Consider the following 23,171-nt stretch of genomic DNA (forward strand, 5'->3'; position numbering starts at 1 on the left):
GCATTTGTTTTTTGTGTAATCGCAACATAAAATTGAGAAACTTCAAATCGTTGTCAATTATAATTGAAATACTCACTCCTCAAATCTTATTTTGCTATTTTTGTTATTAAATTGCTCATTGTAGGGAATACATTTTAGCAATACGTGGAAGTTCAAGCTTTTTGTATTGTATTTTCTACTATTCTAAGTTTTTTAAAGTGTTGTTTAGTTTTATACACATCTTTGTAAATGCAACTGATTACATAATATTCATAATATTTAATATTCATTAATATACATGTGAATAACATACATTCCTAATTTTGTATTAGGAATGTATTTCGGTGGAATTTTGTATTAGGGTGTTTCCCTTCACACTGAATATTAACGTAAAGCAAATATTGTTATATAATATAATATAATATAATATAATATAATATAATATAATATAATATTAATACCTTTAAAATAAAGTGCATACATACAGTAGGGAAGAAACAGTTCCCTCTAGTGGTTAGAAAAGGCAACTGATACTTGCGAACTTTTTTGCAAGAAATGCTAATAAAGTGGGATTTTGCAACTACTTATGCTCATTTTCGTGTGCATGGGAGTAAAAAGTAACAGTCCCAGACCATACAAAAAAGTTAAAAAGGACATTAAGACCTTACTTTTAATTTAAATGTAATTAATTTTCTCTACTGACATCCTAGATTTCTCCCAAACATACATTCAAATAATATGTTAGATTTGTCATATTTCATTTTTTGCTGGATATAGAATCGAATTTTAGGAATTAAGTTAAATGTATTATTTTACTAAATAAAATACATTTACAAACAATGAAGTAATACAAAATTAACACATTAATATTACACAAAAATTGTAAGTTAAGTAGAAATATAGGGAAGCCGGTAACACAATCTAAAAACAGGTCGACTTTAGTTTCCCTCAGTTTAATGAGATTGAAGAGGATTACACCGGAAGTAGGGTTAATGGTTCTCTCAAATTGAGCAAAAGGGGAGAATGTGAGGGATTTAGAGCCTCAGTCATCATTCACTTTCATTGAATCTTTATATAACGTTATATATATATAAAAGTAAATGGTGGCTGAAGCTCATTTGTAACTTAAAAGAAAGAAATGCATACAGGTTAGGAACAGCATAAGGATGTGTAAGTATTCCTTTAAAAAAGCAACTTCATAAGTTTTCATCAAAAACTAGTGTGAAATGCTATAATAATGTTCTCCTGTCTACTACAGCGATTTCACTTAACTCACTTCAGTTTTTATCAAGACATAAATCATTAATAGTATTAATGAACAAAACCACTCTCGCTACTGACGTTCGCCACCCCCGCTGCGCATGTGCGGTATCATAGCAACAGTGATAAACACAGACGTACAGCGGCCAAGATGTCATCGCCGCGGGAGCGCGAGGCGGCAGAATACCTCGAGAAACACAAAATTATTGAGCTGATGGATAATTTAACCAGTATGCTCTTCTTCTACAGACCAAGTGAGACTTTTAACGCGTCTCGTAGTAGATTCATCGTATAAAAACTGTGGCATTTACCTTGCACAGCTTCAATTTGAAATTGAGAGTTTGACATGAATAGATTGACTGTTCAGATACAGTCTTTTGTAGTGCGTAGAAGTCTAGAGTAGTAACCAATTGCTTTCTTACTGTTAAAAGTTGAAAGACAAACGCAATGGCCAATCTCATGAATCCTGCCATTACAGATCGTCCAAGGGAATTTCTGATCGACCAACTTGAAAAGCTCAGCCTTTCCAAAGCTCGTGTAGGAAACACTCCGTGCCTCTTCAACGAGTCCAACTTAGATGCTCTGTTTGGAGTCCTGGATCCTTCCGATCAAGGCTTTATTACTCATGGTCAATACAAAGAAGGTAAATGTTGCAGAGGTTGTGAAAGCCTTTGTCCTTTTGGGAAAACCTGTGCTGTAACTACACCTAATAAAAACAATAATTGTAAAATGTGAATGAATGCACTATAAGTAACTTTGGATAAAAGTTTCTGTCAAATAATGCATGTTAATAAATGTAAAATGTACCAACAGACATGTTTCTGAATGGTGCTGTCAATATTTAGTGCTGTCAAATCGATTAATGGTGATTAATCGCATCTAAAAAAAGTTTGTTTATTACTTTAAAATGCTCGAGCTTGTTACATCTGGATACTGATTGGCTGTTGTTTTTTTAATCGTTCATCATCTGAATAAAATCGTTCTGAAAGTGATTCAGTTTCTCTGTGCCGTTATCGTTATAGCTGTGGTGTGGACTCTGCAATTCTCTAATGTTAAGAACGATTTTTAGAACTAGGCCTATATCTTTATCGTTATCTTTATAGTTATCGTCCTTGGTGTGAACGGGCCTTAAGGGATAATCATGCACATCCATCTGGTTGTTATAGCATAATAAACCCCGACAGGGTGATCAGGATTAGGGTCTTCCATCAGCCTAAAGGAGTTTATTCTGAAAGAACAACCGGCTGGATGTACATTATCCCGCTTATTACACGGCTACTTGCCACATAAGGAAATAATTAGACACGAAATATTGATCTGAGTTTAAATATTTTATTAGGTCTTTAAAGCAAAGCTTCCGCGGAGAGAGCAGTTGCTAGCAAGCGGCAAGTTCAAACTAGACGCACATTTAAGCGATACTGTACAGTCATACCACTTGTTACATGGCATTTCACCACATAAATAATTATGGAGATATTGATCTGAGATGAAACTGTTTTAAATCATACCTGTTTGTTATCTTATAATCCAACAGTTTACAAAACAACCGTTGCAAAATGGCAGCAGCTGCGTTTATATGAAACAAGAGAGAGTGAGTCTGTGATACTGGATGACATTATAACTGTACACAAAATATTGATACAATATACAGTACAAACAAGTTCCTAGCAAGCATATACAGTACGCTGATTTCAGTAACTCGGATGAGCCTGAGGTATCTGTTTTTACTGGTTGTTATCGAGGAATAACATACCGCTAGATAGCGCGATTGGCCAATCAGAATCAAGTATTCCACAGAGCTGTGTAATAATAAGTAGTAAGTCATGGAGAAACACTGACCCAAGAATTACCCTAATGCACTGCGAACAGAAGATTTCTCTGAATACTTCCATTAAGTTGTTTTGTTTATAATTCATGAGTATAAGAATTACACTTGTGGTCTGACTCAGTATTATACGCACAACTTTGCTTCCCCGCAGCTCTGAAGACACTTGGCATCAAGAATTTCAATGAGTTCCCGGATGGAGCCAGTGATGACAGGATATCACAAGAGACGTTCATAAGAGAGGCGTAAGTATAACTACTGCTTAAAAAGAAATATGTGATCGTTCAGATTCAAAGGCACTGAATTCAGACCGAATATGTAATGCTAACACTATACGCCCATGCATTATTGTAGATATTTGATTATATGAGCAGTGTGTTATACCTTTAAATCTATTGTGTTCATAGTTTATCCAGATTTCTCTATTTCTCTGTTTAGGACAGAAGGGCTTGTCAGAAGTGCAACAACATTCCAGCTATAGTTGAATTCAGGAACCTTAAAAATAATTATCTATAAAATAGCTTTTGTAATGATTTATGTAGAATACAGTATGGATGCATGTATAAATAAATATGAAATAAAACAAGTACTGCAAACCATAAAACGTTGTCAAACTTTGCCAGCTGGAGGACCAAAAGGATGGTAAAACATGAAAAATATTAAATAAATACAATATAATATAATTTATTTTGTAAAATATTATAATATATATATATATACATCTATTTTATTTATTGTTGACATGTATTTATTTTTATTCTAATTTTAATGATGTTGAGTGAAATTATATGTCTTACAATATCAAGAGGAAATAAATACCATAAATAAAATTCAAATGCGAACAAATATATAACAGAGCAGAATTAGAATCATATTTTGTCTCTCCAAATTTATTCAGTGAAACTGAATAATTTATGGGAGCCTCAGTATTACAGTTTGAGTGAGATGTAACCACAACCTCACATTAAAAGTGTTTTTTTTTTGTTAATTTAGTATCAGCTAAAGCTCGCCAACTTACTGACCTTGTGCCTTAATTCATACATTATGAACATGTGTTTTATTTTTACATGAGCTATTATGCAAGTGTTTTAACCCTCTACAGATTAGTGCTGTCAAATCGATTAATCACATATAACATAAAAGTTTGTAAATATATTTGTGTGTGTGTAGTCTATATATATAATTATTACCATATATTAATATATGCAATAGTTGATTACTATATGCAACATAAAGCACATTTTTATGACTCCAAGTTTTCTAAGTGTTATATTAGAGCTATTAGGATACTGGATTGTCAAGGAAGGTCTTGTAAACATATGTACAAGTGAAGGTTACAACGGCTATTTAAATGAAACTTCTGTCACCTTCATCTGTTGTTGTTCATACTATGGGTGCGTCTCAATCAGCTCCCTAGCTTCCAAGGTCGTGAATCAATATATCATACATGAATTCGGGCACTGGTAAGGGCAGTAAAGACCCTGACTCACTACACATTGGGACACTGATGACTCTTGTTTCCGGCGACATGACAATGTCCTCATTGTACAGAATCACTACTGGTATTTATGAACAACAGCAGCAATGACCTCATTCTGACATTATGTTTTAATGTTATTTAAAGTACAGTATGATAAATACTTTGCTTGTTACACATACGTACAACATTTCAGCTGTAAATGTTAGTTAGATTATGTTCATTACCTCTCCAGCGATGTATGTTTATGCTGAAATATGATTAAGTAATGGTTTGTATTTTAAAAAACAGCTATCGTGTGTCAGTGAGGGGCAGCCGTGGCCTAATGGTTAGAGAGTCAGAATTGTAACATGAAGGTTGAGGGTTCGATCTTCAGTACTGACAGGAAATGACTGAGGTGCCCTTGAGCAAGGCACATAACCCCCAATCGCTCCCCGGGCGCCACAGTGAATGGCCGCCCACTGCTCCGGATGTGTGTGTTCACGGTTTGCAGTGTGTGTGTGTTCACTACTCACTACTCCTAATGTGTTTGCACTAACTTAGATGGGTTAAATGCAGAGGCAGATGCCTTCACATGTCATGTCACATGTTATGTGCAGCGAGTTTGCTCATGTGACTTATGTTTCGTGCTTCAGAACTTACGTTAAGGGAACATAGTGAGCATCGATGCTCCCTGGTTTTCACGGTGCATTGTGGGACTTTTTAGGGAGCGGGCGTATCAGGTTTTGCGATTGAGAAAGCCCTTAAAATGGCCGACTCCCTGATCGGTGCCCTGACTGAGACACACCCAATGAAAGTCAATGGGGTCCAGTATTGCTTTGGATCCCATTGACTTTTTCAGATGTTAATTACCGTAATTTTCTACAAATGTCATTCACCTTTTATTGTTTTGTTTTTTTCAGGATACACTATCTTGATATGTCATTTTTGTCAATGCCATAAAAGATGCTTTAAAAGTATATTGTAACCCACAACTAATGGGTTCACGTGATCACTTTTTACATTGACTGAGAATCTTCTTTTGTGTTCCATAGAAAGTAAATGGCGACAGAAGTTTTATTTTTGAGTTAACTATCCTTTTAACACAGAAACATAGGCAAATCAGCACTAGTTGTCATAGACGAGAAAAAAAAACTGAAGAAAAACTTTTTTTGTACTTTAAGTATTTATTTTTATTTAATATTTTTAAATGATTATTTATCATTTTTAATTGTTTAATTTCTTTAAAAAAACTATTTTTTTTTTAAAGCACAAATAAAACTGTTCAAATAAAGAATTTCACAAAAAAAGTGTAACTTTAAAATGATAAATCAATAAATATACTGTGCAGAGTAAAGATAAAAAATATTGTGACACTGTGGTTGTCAGACATCAGTGGATCATGTTGATGGTTAATGGGATTCTCTACACCTGATGTTAATTTTAGGACACCTGTGGATTTGAGGGGAACTGACTTCATACACCCACTAAAAATCACCAAACATCATGGTTCAATTGCAAAATGACAAGAAATGTGAAGTTAGTTTTAGCAGCACTTATTTGCAGACGCCACTTTGTTTGATATTTTCTATTTAATGCAAATCACGCATGAGAAAGTCGTATTGATGTGAATAAATATATCACACGAGTAGCACATTTATCATTGGACACCAGTTTACCTTTGATTCAGTTTAATCAAAACTGTTAGTAATTACACTGACAAAATGCAAAAGCCCAGTGGAGAGAGTGACTGCTTACATTAACAGTTCAATGGGAAGAACAATGTTATGCTAATTGTGGTGGCAACAGTTCAGAGTTGTGAATGCATGTGAGGTGTTCGCTCTGTTACGATGAGTTGTAATGTCCTTTCAGTGATACCTGTTATACTGAGTGTAGGTTACGACTTTTGTGTTTAAACAGACACTAAAATCACATGGCCTAAATTAAATAATAATTAAAACTAAAGGTGATTCTCCAAATAGAAGAAATATTCCATCCAATATTCTGTCCCCTGGATGATTTAAAAAAAACAAAAAAAACCCATTCTAGTTAAAAAAAGAATTAAATTGATTTATACCGACTTTAATGTAAAAGTACTCCATTGTGCCTTTTTAATTACTTTTACCAAATGTTTAAGAGTGTTGATTGAATCTGCCACAGTTCCTCTATATTTTAGGCATGCATGTCTCTTACCCAGACTTCCTTGTTTCGCTTTTAAATGTACTTTTCCCTTAAAATCTTTTAAAAACAATTTTAATAAAAAAATTATTGTTGGTTTAACTTAAAAAAGTAAGTTACCTTGTTGCCTTAAAATTTTGAGTTCATTGAAATTAAAAAATTGAGTTAATACAACAAAGAGATTGGTTTAATAACTAGAAACTCAAAATATTATGTTATCTGAACCACATTAATTATCTAAGTTGATTTGACAAAGATTAGAAGTTGTGATAACAAATCATGAAAATATATTTTTACAGTGTACAATTAAATTAACAAAAGCCACAGCAAAGATTTACTGTCCACATACCTTTTGTCATTACCAACACTGTAAAAAAATATTTTCATGATTTGTCACCGCAACATTTTTTCTTTAGTCAAATCAACTTAAATAACTAATGTGGTTCAGATAACATAATATTGTGAGTTTCTGTGGATTAAACCAATCTCCTTCATTGTTTTAACTAAAAAAAATTATTTCAATGAACTTAAGGCAACCAGGTTACTTACTTTTTAAAGGGTTAGGGTTAGCCAACAATAATTTAACTGGGTTATGATGTAATTATAAGTGACAGGAAATCACATCTCTTGAGAGTTTGAACAAACTTAATTAATTAAAAAATGTTAATGATCCGAGTAGGTTTAGTTGTCATTACCAAAACTGCTTATTATTTACGTATTTTAGAAATTTAATTCAGAAATGTATTTATTTGTTTATTTGTTTGACACAAATCAAATAAACAGGTTAATTAGCTGCTAAGGCACTTGTTGTGTTAGCAATTCCGTCATCCCCTCGACGTCATTGCCATAACACAACAATATCAAAAACCCACAACAGCAGTTATTAAAAGCTACTTAAGGGTTGATCAAGGCCTGTTTTTATTTCAGGACAAATACATGTTTAACAAACAAACTTTAAAGAAGTTTTTTTTTTTTTCAGATTTCAAGTAGCTAAAAGTTTTCCTAATTGTAGAATCACTCATAAATAAATTCAAATATAGATTAAAAATCATTAAAATATAATTTAGGAAGGGTATTTGAATTAAAACTTTTTTTTTAAAAATCCCCATAAATTCGCAGTCTTAATCGCCAAATGCAAGACTCCTTCGGCTTAAATTTGGGTTTGGAATCGCTGCATTTGCAACGCTTTTATGTGGGTGTGTGAAATTAAAAACGGCTCGTTAATTTCCTCAGTTAGTGGCACGGGTTGTGGGGGGTAATATGTAAAGAACCAACCCGGCGACAACATCGGGTGCCACATTTTGTTGGTCTCGAACATCCATTGCACCTTTGCGCAACAGCCGCTTCTCCGCCGAGAGGTCCTCGCGTGCACAAAGGCAGCTTCCGAGAGGGCAGCGTCAGCGCGAGAGGCGAGAGAAACCACCTCCGGACCGCGTCCGACCATCCCAACTCGAAATCCAGCGTCATTTTTCCAAAAGGTAAGAACTCTGCGAACACATCTCGGCTGATTTCAACCGCGGGAGTTGCCCACTCGGGCCCGGAATCGTGCAGCGGACCAGTGTCGTTTCCTATCCTGCGCGAGCGTGGTTGTTCTCAACAGAAAATGGCGTCACCGTTCGAGCTGGCTGTGCAACCGGGGAAAACGCACTTGTTCTGAGCGCTTAAATTAGAGCGAGAGTTGATTCGGACTCGCCACGACTGCCCGCAGAGATAGAGCAAGTCCACGGGCCTACTTGGGGAGTGAATTTGGCACTTCATAACAAAACACCGAAGAGGAGAGGACGCGCAAAGGCGGAAGGGTCACCAGACCTGTGCGCCAAAGCGGCTTCGGGAAGATGGCACAGCGCCGCAAAGCGCAGCACTTTATCATTCGGACGTGCCTTGTAATCGTGTAAATCCGCTCGAATGTTCTCGGTTTGTCACTGTTTGAGGACGCGATTGTATATTGTGTTGGGTTTGTGTTCGGAAAGCACTGCAAGTTAGTGGAAACGTCGTCTTTTGTATCAGCCTCTCGCGTCAGCCCGCCTTTACGCCGCACTCGCTCCCTGGTAAGCATCAATCCTTCTTTAAAGCTCCATTCTGCACATGGGCTCTCCTTCTCCATCAAGTTAATCTGGCCCATTGTGGTCCGCAATAGAGGAGATTTGGCCTGACAATGTAACCGTGTAAAAGAGATTTACAGAATAATGGAGCGATGCAAATTTCCTCACGAAAACGCTAAATAGCCTGAATATCCGACAAAACACGGCGTTATAACCTGCGCTTACATTTTTAAACAGTTTGGCTAAATGAAGTGTGAATGCGCCACGACGTGTCTAAATTGCGCATAGGGGAGAACGCAAACCCAGGCTATTCCAACAGGTTTTTGAACCACACGAACAGGCACGAATAACGCAAACACACAGTTTTCGGTGTTATCTGAGGGATAGTCTCGGATACACTCTCTTTTTTGCTGGTCAGATGCCTCTTTTTAGCCACTGTGGACTTGGTGATGCTCGTGCAGCCAATGGCTTCGCGCGTTCCCGCACACATGCATCCACAATCTCCCATCATAAGTCAGCCAAACATGTGAACTGATGCTAATATGCCTCTCCTCGTCATCCAGACGTTCCTGTGGGATATTTTTTGCTGAGATTTGGAGAGTGTCACTGCTAAATTTGGGTATCAACTTTTTACGTTGTTCACATTTGGCCCCTTGTGGCCCCAATGTGTTTTGATGCGTGCTAGTGTGAATGTGAGTTTGTTTCTAAAGATGATATGGGCATTTTTGTAGTCTAAAAGTGCGAATTTATTGTTTAACTATATGTTGATGCATCTATCTGTGAAATCGTGATACAAATGATGTTTTTGTCTGCTCGCGAGCCTATACAGTACGTGACCCCGTGGTTCTAAACTAGCATAAGATGTTTTGATTTTTAGAGTTGTATTATTTAAAGCATAATGTGATAGTGATTTCAATGACTCCATTGCGTTTAATCTCAATGCTTCAGGATGGACGGGCAAAGATCGTGTGTCTATTATTTTAAATATTTTTTTTCCGGTCACGTGGCCAAATGTCTCTGATGCTTTTGGGTGGTGATGGTCATTTCAACACGTTCTCGGTTGTTATGCTTGCTCTCGCACGTGGATATCACGCTTTAGTTTTTATTGGTAATTCTTAAAAGTTCCATTGTTATGAAGTTTGCAAAGTACTTACTCAGACACGAGCACACCTTGATACTAAGATGTGCACGCGTCTTATTGATTTGCTACCCACAATACGACTCGTACCGAACACATGTGCCTTCCATCAGCCGAATTGCGCTATATTAAAGCATGACGTGTGGTATTATTAAGCATGATTATGTTCGTTTGTGCAGTTGGCCACGGACACGTGTTCTCTCGTGCAGCGCTCGCGACTTCCTGCCTCGCGAATGTTTGGGTCAGGTGTATGTCCTTCACAATCACAACACGACTTATTATACATTTCATTTGCGCTAGAAGAACACTTTGGAAACGAGTTACATAAAACAACGGTACATACCGAAGCACATCAATAAACATTTACCATAGTACCATGGTTTACCATAGTTAGTGCCCAAATGCCACAGTTACAGCTGCTACTTACAGTTAAGTGTATGAAGAGAGAGTTTACATGAAAAGTCAAGCACTTATCAAGCCACAAGACTATTTTAGTGAACTGCAACGAAGTTTATATAAATATGAAATGTATAGCCTACATATGTTAAGCTAAAATCTGTTAAATAGTAAGTACAATACGTTAATGTTGTTCGTCATTGCCTAAAATCATTAGCTACATGTTATGGGTTCTCCATGGCTCTTTTTATGACCTTTTTGACCAATTTATCAGTTTTACATAATGTAGTAAGTTACTATTTTGTATTTTTTTGGCACAACTATTGAACATTATACATTTTTGTGAGTGCAGCGGATGCTAAAATTGAGATTATTTGGTTATTTCCACTCTGTGTATAGCTTAAAAGTTTGTAAAAGTTTCAGTAAATCTACATTTCATATCAGTTTAAATTTAGATTAATTTGACTAACATGTACAAGTTCTTGTCGACATAGTTTTGTAAAAGGGGCTTTAAGGCAATATATTAATATTTAAAAGCTCTGCGATCAAGAATGAAATCTCATTTCAGTTTGTCCTGTTGTCTCACATTATTCTTTCCATTACATCTGGGCAATTATGATGTTTGTTTGATGCACGGCAGACATTTCCATCATTCATATTGTTTTGTCATTTTTAGCACATAACCGTTATGCCTCATATTGACATTTATTTCCTTGGTAAATTATCACATGATCATCACAGCGACAGTAATGTCTGTTTGTCTTTGTAAATACCTGTATAATTTATATCTGATTTTTGAATTTTAACTTGTGCTACTTGCTGCTACTGCTAAGGAACTTGCCATTTTAAGAGGCATTTGGGAATAAAGTAATTTCTCCATCAAAAGCATTCAAAAGAAATAGCTCCACTGATTAACTTTTTGATTTGTCTTTTAAGTTCATAAAGGATGGAGGCTACTAACAGCGAAGATCAAGGAAGCCTGACTAGTGACAAATGCTGCCAGACTGAGACACTTCAGGACTTTAGTTGCCAAACAGAAACCCCTCAAGAGCCTTGTGGCAAAAATCCAGGTAGGAACTCACTCAGCACCTTAAAGTCAACATGTAATCAAAACTGTCCCTGTTTCCTTTTAAAATACACATTCCTGCTCTTATTGTGCACGATTTGTCAGTGCAAGTTAATCCAAAGTGGAAAAAATGTTTCCTTTTAGGCTGACGTTAAAAATCGCTCTTATTTTTGGCTGCATTTTGGTATGCAACGCCCACTTTCCAATATCCAATCAATTCCAAATGGTTAAAATCAACAACCGCCTACATTATTTCTTGTTGAATCCTGTTGCATTCAGAAATGCATCATCAGAAATGATAATTCGAGGTTGTGTTATTTCCTCATGGTGATATCTGTGCATAATCAAAGTTAGTTTGGATGGACCCACATGCATTGTGAAATCAAGATTTATGCCTTCTCTATGCATTAATTCCAAAGATCTATCAATGTAGTTCGATTTAAATGCAATGTCTTGTGGCGACTTGGTTGTTAATGTAGAACAATCACATTCCAATGTGTCTCTCACATATTTCCAAAATTATAAATGCTGGAATAAAATTTCTAGCTTGGCGGGTTGTTATGTGTGTTCTACAGTGGTGCTAATTTCAGTGACCTGGAGTTGTTGACTTTAAAGTCATTTATGACCATAAATAAAGACATGGTGTTCTGAGGCAGATAGAGTCACGAATACTGGCTGATAGTGAGATACACAGTCCATTCTTTCCTTTTGAAAATAATCAGGATGGGCTTTTAATGCAAAAATAATTGTTTTAGGAAGCAGCTCATAAAAATATTTAACACACAAGGCAAGGCAAGTTTATTTATATAGCACATTTCATACACTATGGCAATTCAAAGTGCTTTACACAGAAAGGAATTAAAATAATCACAAAATAAAAGCAAGGGAGATTAAAACAGTTATAAAAGGGATTAAAAGAGATATACGATAAAGTTATAAAATGAATTAAAAGAGTAAAAAGATGATACATAGATAAACTTCTCATCTGGCAAAACACAGGTGTATCATATTTATTCACAATTACCCCTCTTAATATTCATGCTGGATAGAGTTGTTGATTTGAGGTTTAAACACAAGTTATGAATAAATGGCTTTTTTCAATGTTGAAAAAAAGGTAAAATATTTTAAAAGCAAATGTTGTTTATACGTTTAACGTTTTCCTTTATTTAAAGATACGCTAAGTAACTTTTGGCCCTCTAGCGGTTAAAAAATATGCATTAGATGCATTTTGCGGAAGAACATTGTTTTGGCTGTGCTTCAGCTCTGCGTGACTGTGCGGATCAATATGGTGATCCTACTGCTCAAAATATTCACTACTAGGCTTAAGAGATGTAACCAGTTTAGATGTAAAGGATCTCAAGCTGACTAGCTGAAGAAGTTACTGTCGCTATATCCATTAATAGACACGGTACTTCCTTAAATTCCAGCACAACAACAATCATAATGAAGTGACTCTGTTAGAATGCTACAGATGGCAATTTACAGGGGCGTAGCACACCATCATTTCAAAAGTGAGGGGGACTGAATGTCAAGTGTTATACCAGTTTTTTTTTTTTTTTTGACAGGTTTTTGCTTAATTGGCTTAATATGCTATTTATGTTTAAAGCAATAGAAAGAAAGAAAGAAAGAAAGATGTTCTGTACTTTATATTGCATATTGTATATTGTACTATATTGTTTACATATTTCAAATTGTTTTTTGTGTAGGCTAACTTCAAGCTTTTAAAACTACTACAAACTTTCTGGTTAGGCTTTTTCAAGACATCTTAAAGCTTGTCTACAAACTTTATCTAATTGTAAAGTGTTACCGAATTATATATGGTAAACATCATGTAGGCTACACATGTTACAAGCAGCATGACACGTCTCCCACGTAATCTACGCCCATGGCAATTTATCTTTTAAATAAAATACCTTACTTGACCTGTTGAGTTATAAAAACGCCATTTCTGCTTTTACAACATTTCAAATCCCTCAGTTCTCAACATCTCCAGGAAGCCAAGCCAATGTTGATTCTGGTTTTATTACGAGCTCTGTCGCGTTCTCTTTTTGCCAGCAGACTCTCCTCTGTTCGACATCTCTTTAAAACGGACGATTCCCCGCAGGTTCGAGATTTAGCTGCTCCATGTCAACCTCTCTCGCTCTTTGTGACAACTAACCTTTGCCACTCCCATACACGCGTCAAACTTTTCTCTATTTATGGATATGAGGAGACATGTATGGGTGAGTGACGTATGTACGCAATTTCCTGTGAAAGCTGTTCGACCTGTCTAAAAATAAACACTTATAATAGGCTTACCATAGTGAATCAGGGTAGGACAAAAACACATTTTGGAAGTTTAAATCTGCATTCACTAACTTTTTAAAGGGGAACAAGGCAACTCTAGCCATTTCTTCGCTGATTTTCACTTTTGTTGTCGCGTGTTTTCTCAACGAGCTCCCCCTACAGCTGTGGTATATTTCACAACACTGTAGTAAAAAAATCTCACTTGCGGCACCCTCCTACCCCTTTCTACCGCTGCTCATGTGCATTTGTTATTATGGGAGCCGGCCAACTTTATCGTGTGGAGCTATGTCTACCGAGGTGGGTAATACACATAGACTGTAAAAAAAGATGGACGACGCCCCTTCGCTCTCTTCCATTGATGAGAACTAAAGCCGCCAGAGTCCCGATATGGCGCTGACATATTGGAACTTGAGTCTGCGCAGTAGCGATCTCGGGACCAGACCTGCGCAGTAGTGAGCAGGAAGTAAAGCCGCGAAATCAACGCTCCGCCCTCACTCTCGCAGAATACACTCAGGGAGAGTGCATTCTGCACACTTTTTTAAAAATTGATTGCAGTACGACAAGAGGCTTGTTAAAATAAAGTAAATACAATCTCCTCAGTCCTCTGAAGATCCCGAAAAAATGTCCATTGGTGCTTCAGTGACTACTTGGCTCGGAGAACCTGTCAATCACAGCTGTCAATCATGACGTTACACCACCACATCACGTAACTAACTAAAAAACAACTTATTTTTGAAACAGACACTTGAACTTACATCAGCGTGATAAAAACGACAGCAAATGAAAGAAACCACCTTTGGAAAAAAGATATTTGAAGTGTAATTTAATTGTTTAGTTGGTCTCACGTCCCGTTGAATAACACGGGGAGGCGGGGCTTATGACCTATACTAGGACCAGTCACCGGGGGGCGATCGAGACGTTTTGGCTTCACTTTTCAGGGCTTGTGCGGCACGCTTGGTAATACATCATACACAGTATCATATGGCGTGTGTTTATGTTGAATTGCCGTAAAGCAGTTTGTGTTTCTCGCTCGTTCTTGCTTCACACGAGACTTCCTATTTCCAACTTAGTTCCAACTAGTTTCCAAGTTCCCCTTTAAGTTTCCACTTTGACAAAACTATATTATAGTAAAATCACCCTGCTAATGCGCTGTGAAATGTGCAGCATATTTTAATACATTTAAATGGAAAAAGTTTGTTTGCAAACTGTTGGCAGATGGTTTTAAATAGTCGAAGTAATGTAATATTCTCATGTGTTCTCATAGTTAATGTAATGTGCGCCATAACTTTCAGACACCTGGTATCAGATGAGAAGGTGTAACGTGCACATCATCAAAAGTCCCTGCAGATTTTACCAGGTGACTCTCAGTTGGTAGACATCCATGGGAAGAAAATAACAGAAAGTCGAAATCACTATTAACAATAAAGAGTGGCCTTAAGCAACAATGATTCTTGCAGATCTCTTGCAGTCTTGCAGGTGTACAAAAGAATGATGGAAGTGTTGCAAACCAAAAGATGCTTATGTCCGTGGGGAAATAGATCTACTATTTTATTTGTCCTGGCCTCGGCTATGGCCTCCCTTCCCTCCAGTCTTTGTTGTCTCTGATAACTAAACAGTGAGTAGTTTCATCTAGACAGGTTTTTAGACAGACTCTATGCTGGTTTATTTGAAAGCCTTAAAGGAAAGATGCCATACATGGATTCAATGATGTTATTTATTTAGGAATTATATACAGTTAGTATTGAAAAAATAGAAACCAATTGAATAGAAGATTTTTGGTTTGGTTCAAATATTTCCTCAAGATTCTACTGCCTTTACATAATAATCAGGGCTTGACATTAATACCCGCCAACCCTCCAAATTTTATGTATAATATATCTATTTTTCAAATGTAGTCTTTTAAAAAGGCATCTGAAATAATAAACGATTCATTTTCGATATATATGTCGTTACTGGAATATATGAAATGCTTCCAATACTCATTTTACGCAGAATAGATACACGATACCAGCTGCGCTTTCTCGCTCTCTCATCTTTTCGACAGCGAGTTACACACAAACCCACCTCCCCTTACTCACTTACTCATTTCATTTGCTCTGAATGAAAATTGTTGCTATTACAAGGCTTGAAATTCGGCGTGGGATTTTGCATATTCTGCATAATTGTTTATACACACACACAAAGTGTGTGAGCATAAAACCACCTTCAGTACTAATTTAGTACCACCATCAGTACTAAATTGAGTTATTTTTTTGCTGCTTATTGCACTTAAACAGTCAAATACACACAAAATAATGTCCATTTGCGAGTATTCTCGTAAACAGTTGAGAAAGAAAACGTATGTGTAACAGTATATTGGATCCGTGCGTCAGGTCTTAAAGTGGCAGCAGCCAAATATACCTGCTGCCAAATTATAAGAAAATATTAAAAATATCTATATGGCAGTTTTCCCCATGGTATCTGTGTCAAAATTGTGGCCAGTAAAAATGCTGAGTGGCTAGTAACTTTGGAAAACCACTAGCCAACAGTGGCTGGTGAGCAAAAAAGTTGTCAAGCTTTGATAACAATTCTACTTTTTCTTGAACATTTACATTAATCATAATAAGAATACAATTATACAAACAGTGAGTTCATTCCTATAATTATTATCTACAGTCTGTATGTATGTAGTCCATCTTCCTGTCATGCCCTAAAATTGGCATCATGTGTAGGTGAGCAAAGACACATGTGGGATTAGAATTACATGTGGCTTTTATTCAAATTAAAATGCAAATGAAAGGCAGAAATGGATCCAGGTTTGAATTATGAAGTTCATAGGGTGTGAAGTTCATAGGCTGTGCAGGAGGGTCGGTAGCTCCACGGGAATATGAGCAGGCAGTCACCGCCTTTTTGTTTGAATTAGCTGTAGCTCATTTAACCAGCTACCATTGGGTGTCTTGCCACACCCTTACCTCTTAGTCCCTACAACAGATTTAATCCCTTTACTGTCCCCATACCTGAATGATGGAACTTCAATAGAAGACTTTTGTGAAAACATGTTTTACATTAAGTATAATCTAAAATGTTTCTTTCACTGTTTTCTGTTTTAGTACATTCGATTGAGCCTGGTGATCCACCCCTGCTTCAAAAGCAGCTCCAGACATCCAAGTCAGGAATTCTTCAAATCATTGAGTGTTTTCGCTCAGGTACTTCAATCCCAGAACTTTGATCATTCAGTAAATGCATGTCATGAAGACCTCTTTTATTCACCAGACACGACACATTTTGCCATCACCAAGACATTGTCTGTCCTTACTGAAAGTGAATTGTTATACAACGAAACAAAGTTGAAACCTATGTTGAGTGAGATTTTGAACAATGAGATTTTCCTCTAATAGTTTTCTTACATGAAAGTATGTTTCCTTATTGCCTAATGATAATTGCGTGCTTTTAACATGTGCTGTTATTGCAGGTACAGCTCAACTCAAACACATGCTGTTGAAGGAGGTTGACACCATATTTGAGTGCAAAATTTGTCGAAGTCTGTTCCGTGGTCTACCGAATCTGGTCACTCACAAGGAGCTCTACTGCTTTTCGCGACAACCTCAGTCAGATGGTTTGTACATCCATTTAAGTGCTCTGACTTTTAAAAAGTTTCAAGGCTTGTATGAATTAATTTTTTTCTGCAGACCACAAAAGGAATATATGGAATGCTTCAACTGTTCAAAGTCAATTGGAGTCCAAACAAATTGCACTCCATTGACTTTCTTTGTATGGACAAAACATAATTTTCAAAATATCTTCTTTTTGTGTTCCACAAAAGAAAGAAATGTGAAAACACTCTAGCAACTACATAGCAATGCCCAAGAACCCGCTTGGCAATAGTCTGATTGAGTTCTGCATGGGCAAGCACCATTCATGTGTTCTTCAAAAGATGTGAAAATGTACTTCAAATTGTTGCAATTGGGCCCATGAATATAATAGTATTTATTAATTAGATTAATATTTTGTGATGTTACTACTTTCTGCAGAGCCTTCACAAGGTGGGCAGAGCCAAGCCATCAAAGAACTTCTTCAAGCCATCTATCCACAGAAAGAACAAGAAAAACATGTCATTCAGCTGGAAGCCATTGAGACCAACCCCAATGCAGTGTTTCAACACGTGGCAGTTGTGGAAATTCAGAACACGCCAGAAACCCCTACTTCCGAGACTGGGATCCCAGTACCTGAGAAGAAAAATCGCCGCAAATCTATTTTGGCACCCAAAAAGGTCCAGCAGTCAGATTTTGAGGACGAGATGGAAACTGAACCTGAAGAACCACCTGCTAAAGAAGGTCAGAGCTGTGAAGAGCAAATAAAGACTGAGCCAGTAGAAGGGGAGGAAGAAGAAGAGGAGAGTGCCGCCTCTGAGATAAAGGAGATGAGGATCTCTTGCTGTCTCTGTGGAAAAGACTTCAGCTCCAGACGCAGCGTGCGACGCCACTGCCGAAAAATGCATTGGCAGAGGATGGAGGAGTTGCGCAAATTTACAGAGACGCGCACCGTTCCCACCAGCCTGCTGTCTATGGTGAAGGACAAGCATCCTGCTGAACCACCACCTTCTCCAGGGAAGAGCTGCCCAGTGTGCAAAAAGTCCTTTGCCACCAAGGCCAATGTTCGTCGCCACTTCGACGAGGTCCACCGTGGCTTAAAGCGGGATTTGATCACACCGGAAATTGCCACAAGACCAGGCCAGCCTCTTTTACTTGAAACTCAACCTCCTTCTCCAACGAAAGCTCCAAGCTCTCCAATCAAGCAAGAAAAGGCACAGTACAACCTGACAAATTGTCGCTGCAAGCTGTGCAAACGCAAGTACAGCTCCCAACTAATGCTTAGGCGGCACATGCGAATCGTTCATAAGATGCCAATTCTAGAAAACAGCTCTCAGAAGGCCAAATCGAAGCACGAGAGAAAAGATAAGGTTTATTCAAAGAAAGTGTCTCTTTCAAAAGCTTCAGAGGAAGAGGGAAACCACAGTGTGAGTTTTGACTTTAAGAGGATCTACTGCTGGCTGTGTAAACGTCAGTTCAGTACTAGTCAGAACCTGGGCAAGCATATTTCCGAGCTGCACACCGATGGAAACGATAGCATCTACATAAAGTTTTACCGCTGCCCCATCTGCAGATACGAGTCACGGCGGAAGCGTGATGTCATCCGCCATATCACAGTGGTGCACAAGAAGTCATCGCGCTATCTGGCTAAGGTCATGCCTGCCTTGGAGAACCAGGCTGTGAAGAAACCAGCTGATGCAATCTTGAACAACTCAAACAAGAAACCAAATTCGAAAGAAGAGGGTAACGGGAAGCATAAAGCGCAAGACCCACCAGCTTCCCCTAACAGTCGTCAACAAGATCCTCTCATATCTCCCAAAACAAAGAAACAAGAATCCCCAACATCCCCCAACACTCGAAAGCATTCTGCGCTCACGTCACTTAACACAGGCAAACTCGAATCTCCGCTCACACCAAATAGACAAGACAAGAACCTTCAATCAACCAAGAACCCGCATGTCACTCGCAGTCATAATGTTACCAAGGGCACACCCATCACCAGAAGCCAGGAGACCTGCACTGAGGTTAGGGTAACAAAAAACTTTTCCCTCCACGCATGTGATATGTGTGGCCGGGCTTTTGCCAAAAAGGTCTACCTTGAGACTCACAGGCGGAGACACAGGACTGCCATTGCAAGTGGGGACAAATTACAAGGAAGAAGCACTCGATCAAAGGCCCTCATTTGGTAGGTTGCTTCTTTGTTATGCCATTTATTCAACAAGCACATTAAGATGCTTGCCTTAAAGCCCTAACCCTAAGCATTAGACTTCAGGCTGTAACTCGTTATGGACAAGAATGGTATCTCAAATTGAGCGGTGTTTCAAAGTGTGATGTTACCTTTCTAAGCAATTAGACATGAAAATTCTCCAGACATTAAAAAAAGGGGAGGGGGGGAACTCCCATAGACTTACATTTAAGAAGGAACATGAGCCATATATAGGGACCAGAATGCCATAAAGAATTGGGGTTTGAGTCTTTTGTCTTGGACCAGTAAGTTACCACCTAGCAAATACTGAGTAATTACCCAGAACACCCTAGCACGGGGTGTCCAATCCTGCTCCAGCCAGCCCCAAAACACTTGCTTGGAAGTTTCTAGAAATCCCGAAGGCCTTGATTGGCTGGTTCAGGTGTGTATTTATGATTGGGGCTAAACTTTGCAGGATAGTGACCCTACAGGAGCAGAAATGGATACCTCTGCCTTAGTGCAATAGCGGCTAGTTTTGTAAAAATGTAAAAATCTACTTCATTATGCTGTTGATAACAAGTTACAGAGTACTATAGCTTGTAAATAACACTGTAAAATACTTTATATATATTTTATACAGCCATCTTTGGAAAGCACTACTTAGTGTAGAAAAAAATAGTGATCTTAGACTGTAGAATAAGATGAAAGACTTTCCTAGACTGTCTTTGAAGATACAATCCCTTATAATTGGATGCAAGGTTTCAAACTGATGTGAGCTTCCATGCCTTAATATGCTTGCAGCATTCCTCCAGCCCATAAAGGATGAGATGCTGAACAATGAGTCAAACATTCAGCCTTTTCACAAGATTTAGTGTTTTCAAGACTGCATTGGACACCAGTACTTGTCTTTATCAGAGGTTCCTCAAACAGGGTTCCTCAAATCTGTCCTGCAGAGTTTAGCTCAAACCCTGATCAAACTTACCTACCATTACATTTCTAGTATTTCTGAAGACCTTGATTAGCTTGCCCCAATCTTTGATTATGGTTGGAGCTGTACTCTGCTGTACAGGTACCCCCTACAGGGCTGCATTTGGGGAACTCTGCTTTAAACCACGGTATTAAGACTAGGTTGGGCCAGTAAGCAAACACCCGGAACCGCCCTAGCATTGTGACGGCAAGTTTTTCATGGGTGAGCGGCACTGAGATCGACTTTGAGTTTAATTTCTTAAACTTTTAAGTGATTCAATGGATCCAAATTGGGCACATTTGGTTTAATTTTGTTACCCAAGCCACTGTTGCCTCTGTGCTTATTTTTTCCCTCACCACATGCTCAGACAAATAATCTAAGGTCACTGTAACAGGAATTGCTCTCTAATTTGAATGCATGGTTGCAGACAGTATCAGAGAGGGATTCCCCATTGTCTGCTCTCTGTAATAGATATGTAGATGTGTTGAACTTTTACACGTTTTGACCTGACCTTTTAAACTTCTGGGCGCCAACAGTGGTTTTGCCGACAGAATAGTGATGCTCGAGAAGTTTTTGTTAATGTCCATTCCCTTAAAGTGATAGTTCACCTACAAATGGAAATTAATATAATTTGCTCAAACTCTTGTTGTTCCAAACCGATAATTTGTTGAAATAAGAATGTAGAAGGAAGGAAAGTCGTACAGGTGTGGGGCGACATGACACAAGCTTCATTGTTACATGAACCATCCCTTTAACATCTTCACACACTTTTCTCTTTTAAATCATTCCTATTATTCACTTGATAGTGATGTTGTTATATATTTAATGAGGAATGACATGTTTGATTCTCTCTCACTTTTCCTTTCTTTTCTGTCCATTTAGACTTTTTTTTCAGAATACATAGCACATTTGCACTGGATTTCATGGATGGGTTTATCTCCATGCAAAAGAAGAGGAAGGAATATGGACAAACTTATGGGTAGAAAACAAAGGATAAACTTTGTATAATGGGATTGAATGAGTCAAGAAAGAGTGCGCCCAAAATGTTGTTCCAGATTTTTACCCTAGAGGACGCTGTAGTAAAAGAAATGGTATCCGATCTTCATTTGATTTTGAATGAGTTTTGATTTATTGGTGTTGGCAAAATGTTTAAAGTAAACAACTCTCAAAATGAATTTTGATTAATTTGTTAACGGATTATACCACTATTTTTCTGTATTCTCAACAACAGTTTAAAAATACACAAAGAATGTTTATAAATGGACTATGGACTGAGTGTAAAATACATAGGAGGTTGATCTGTATATGAACAGCATGTGTAACTAATGTTAAATATTCATGAGTAGATAAGGTCATGTAACTCTGCTTCATATTTCCCTGCCATGTGTTCACCTCTCTAATCAACTATGGATTGAAATGCTGCTAATTTGTTAGAAATGTACTTATATTTCTTCTACCCTTTAAAGTTAAAGCCTATATATTAAGCTGCTCAGGATGCATCTTAAATGAGAGCCCACATTTTTTAACAGCTTAAGCTATGTGTTTAACAAAAGGTTGCATCTTTGACTAAAACGAAATAGAATACTACTGGTAGCCTACTAATAACTAAAGCTAATGAGAAAATAATTTTCAGTTTTCGTAGATGGCTCTCATCATTGCTTTCAAGTATTATAAAGCTTTTGAGCAAGTTCCTTTTAGTTGGGGTGCATGCAGAATGCTTTGAAACATTTGTTTTTGTGTATAATAGGGCTTTTTCCAAACGCCATAGATCTATTCTGATGCACACTCCTTTTCATTTGCAAAATCCTGGTATACCCTTGCTTGCAGTAGGATTTTTTGTTCAAATAAAGATAATAAACACATTATTTGTCAACTTTTTTTATATACTACCCTTCCAATAAAAAAGCATTTTGATTGTTGTATTTATCCATAGATAAACGTATTCAGTAGACTATATACAGTACTGGTCAAAAGTTTGGAAAGATTACTGTGTTCATCAAGCCTACATTTATTTGTGAATACAGAAGAGAAAAAAAAAAACGGTAATGTGAAATATTACAATTTAAAATAATGGTTTTCTGTTTTAATATGCTTTAAAATATAATTTATTTCTGTGATGCAAGACTGAATTTTAATCAGCCATTACTCCAGTCTTCAGTGTCACATGATCCTTCAGAAATCATTCTAATCATTCTTATCTATCTATCTATCTATCTATCTATCTATCTATCTATCTATCTATCTATCTATCATCTGTCTGTCGATAGATCTATATCTAAAAAAACAGAATAAATTACTTGAAAATGAAAAATTAGTCACCTTATATATGCTCAAATACTCATTAAAGGTTTAAGTAAACAAGAGAAATGACCTCAGGTGGTGTGAGACTCCTGTAAAGCATAAATAGCTAGTGTTCAGGCCACGTTATACGTCACTCCTCCTAAATGGAATTACGTCAGCATGTTTGTGAGCTCAGCAATCCACACGTGAGTGAGCGCGAAACTCAAACACTCTCTTTCTACCCACTACATTAGCATTATCACGGAAGCGAACTATAAAGAGAACTTGTATAGATCCGGAAAGGTAGGCCTAGGTCTTTTGCCGAGACACAATATGGCCAAGTGTAAATAGCCCATGAGACCAGGAAAACAACAACAATAAATAAATAAATAAATAAAATTCTACTTTGAACAGGCCAGTAGGCTCTAGGGCTGGAGAGGAATTATTGCCCTTTATTGCTGTCAAAACCAACTTTATGTTTACGTATGATTCATTCCTACTATGCAGTGCATTTTCATGCATCAGGAGACGAGGTCACATTTTT

The 23,171-nt window shown here is 37.3% G+C and overlaps 2 protein-coding genes across 6 annotated transcripts; both read left to right on the forward strand.

The window, feature by feature from the left end:
* Positions 1 to 1,375: 1,375 nt before the first annotated feature.
* efcab10 (EF-hand calcium binding domain 10) lies at positions 1,376 to 3,648 on the forward strand. Its single transcript, XM_084094526.1, has 4 exons — positions 1,376 to 1,493; positions 1,718 to 1,882; positions 3,219 to 3,309; positions 3,503 to 3,648. Exons 1-4 carry the CDS (start codon positions 1,391 to 1,393, stop codon positions 3,543 to 3,545), a joined length of 402 nt encoding a protein of 133 aa, XP_083950652.1. The 5' UTR covers positions 1,376 to 1,390; the 3' UTR covers positions 3,546 to 3,648.
* Positions 3,649 to 7,949: 4,301 nt separating this feature from the next.
* znf800a (zinc finger protein 800a) lies at positions 7,950 to 22,209 on the forward strand (the record flags this gene model as incomplete). 5 transcript variants are annotated; one of them, XM_084094513.1, is made up of 6 exons in its annotated part: positions 7,951 to 8,176; positions 11,211 to 11,344; positions 16,716 to 16,811; positions 17,078 to 17,221; positions 17,637 to 19,380; positions 21,230 to 22,209. In XM_084094513.1, coding segments are annotated over exons 2-6 (2,109 nt in total). In that variant the 5' UTR covers positions 7,951 to 8,176; positions 11,211 to 11,220. The 5 variants fall into 5 exon arrangements, with proteins under 5 accessions (XP_083950636.1, XP_083950639.1, XP_083950640.1 ...); XM_084094514.1 differs by lacking the exon at positions 7,951 to 8,176 and adding an exon at positions 8,281 to 8,746; XM_084094510.1 differs by lacking the exon at positions 21,230 to 22,209 and having other exon boundaries at positions 7,950 to 8,176; positions 17,637 to 19,384.
* Between the last annotated feature and the right edge of the window lie 962 nt (positions 22,210 to 23,171).

The sequence above is a fragment of the Abramis brama genome (assembly GCF_963993115.1).
Source record: "Abramis brama genome assembly, chromosome: 20".
NCBI lineage: Eukaryota > Metazoa > Chordata > Actinopteri > Cypriniformes > Leuciscidae > Abramis > Abramis brama.

Coding starts and splice junctions, on each gene's coding strand:
- efcab10 (XM_084094526.1), top strand. CDS start 1,391: ATGTCATCGCCGCGGGAGCGCGAGGCGGCAGAATACCTCGAGAAACAC. Junction 1,494..1,717: donor GCTCTTCTTCTACAGACCAA/GTGAGACTTTTA, acceptor CTGCCATTACAG/ATCGTCCAAGGGAATTTCTG. Junction 1,883..3,218: donor TCATGGTCAATACAAAGAAG/GTAAATGTTGCA, acceptor GCTTCCCCGCAG/CTCTGAAGACACTTGGCATC.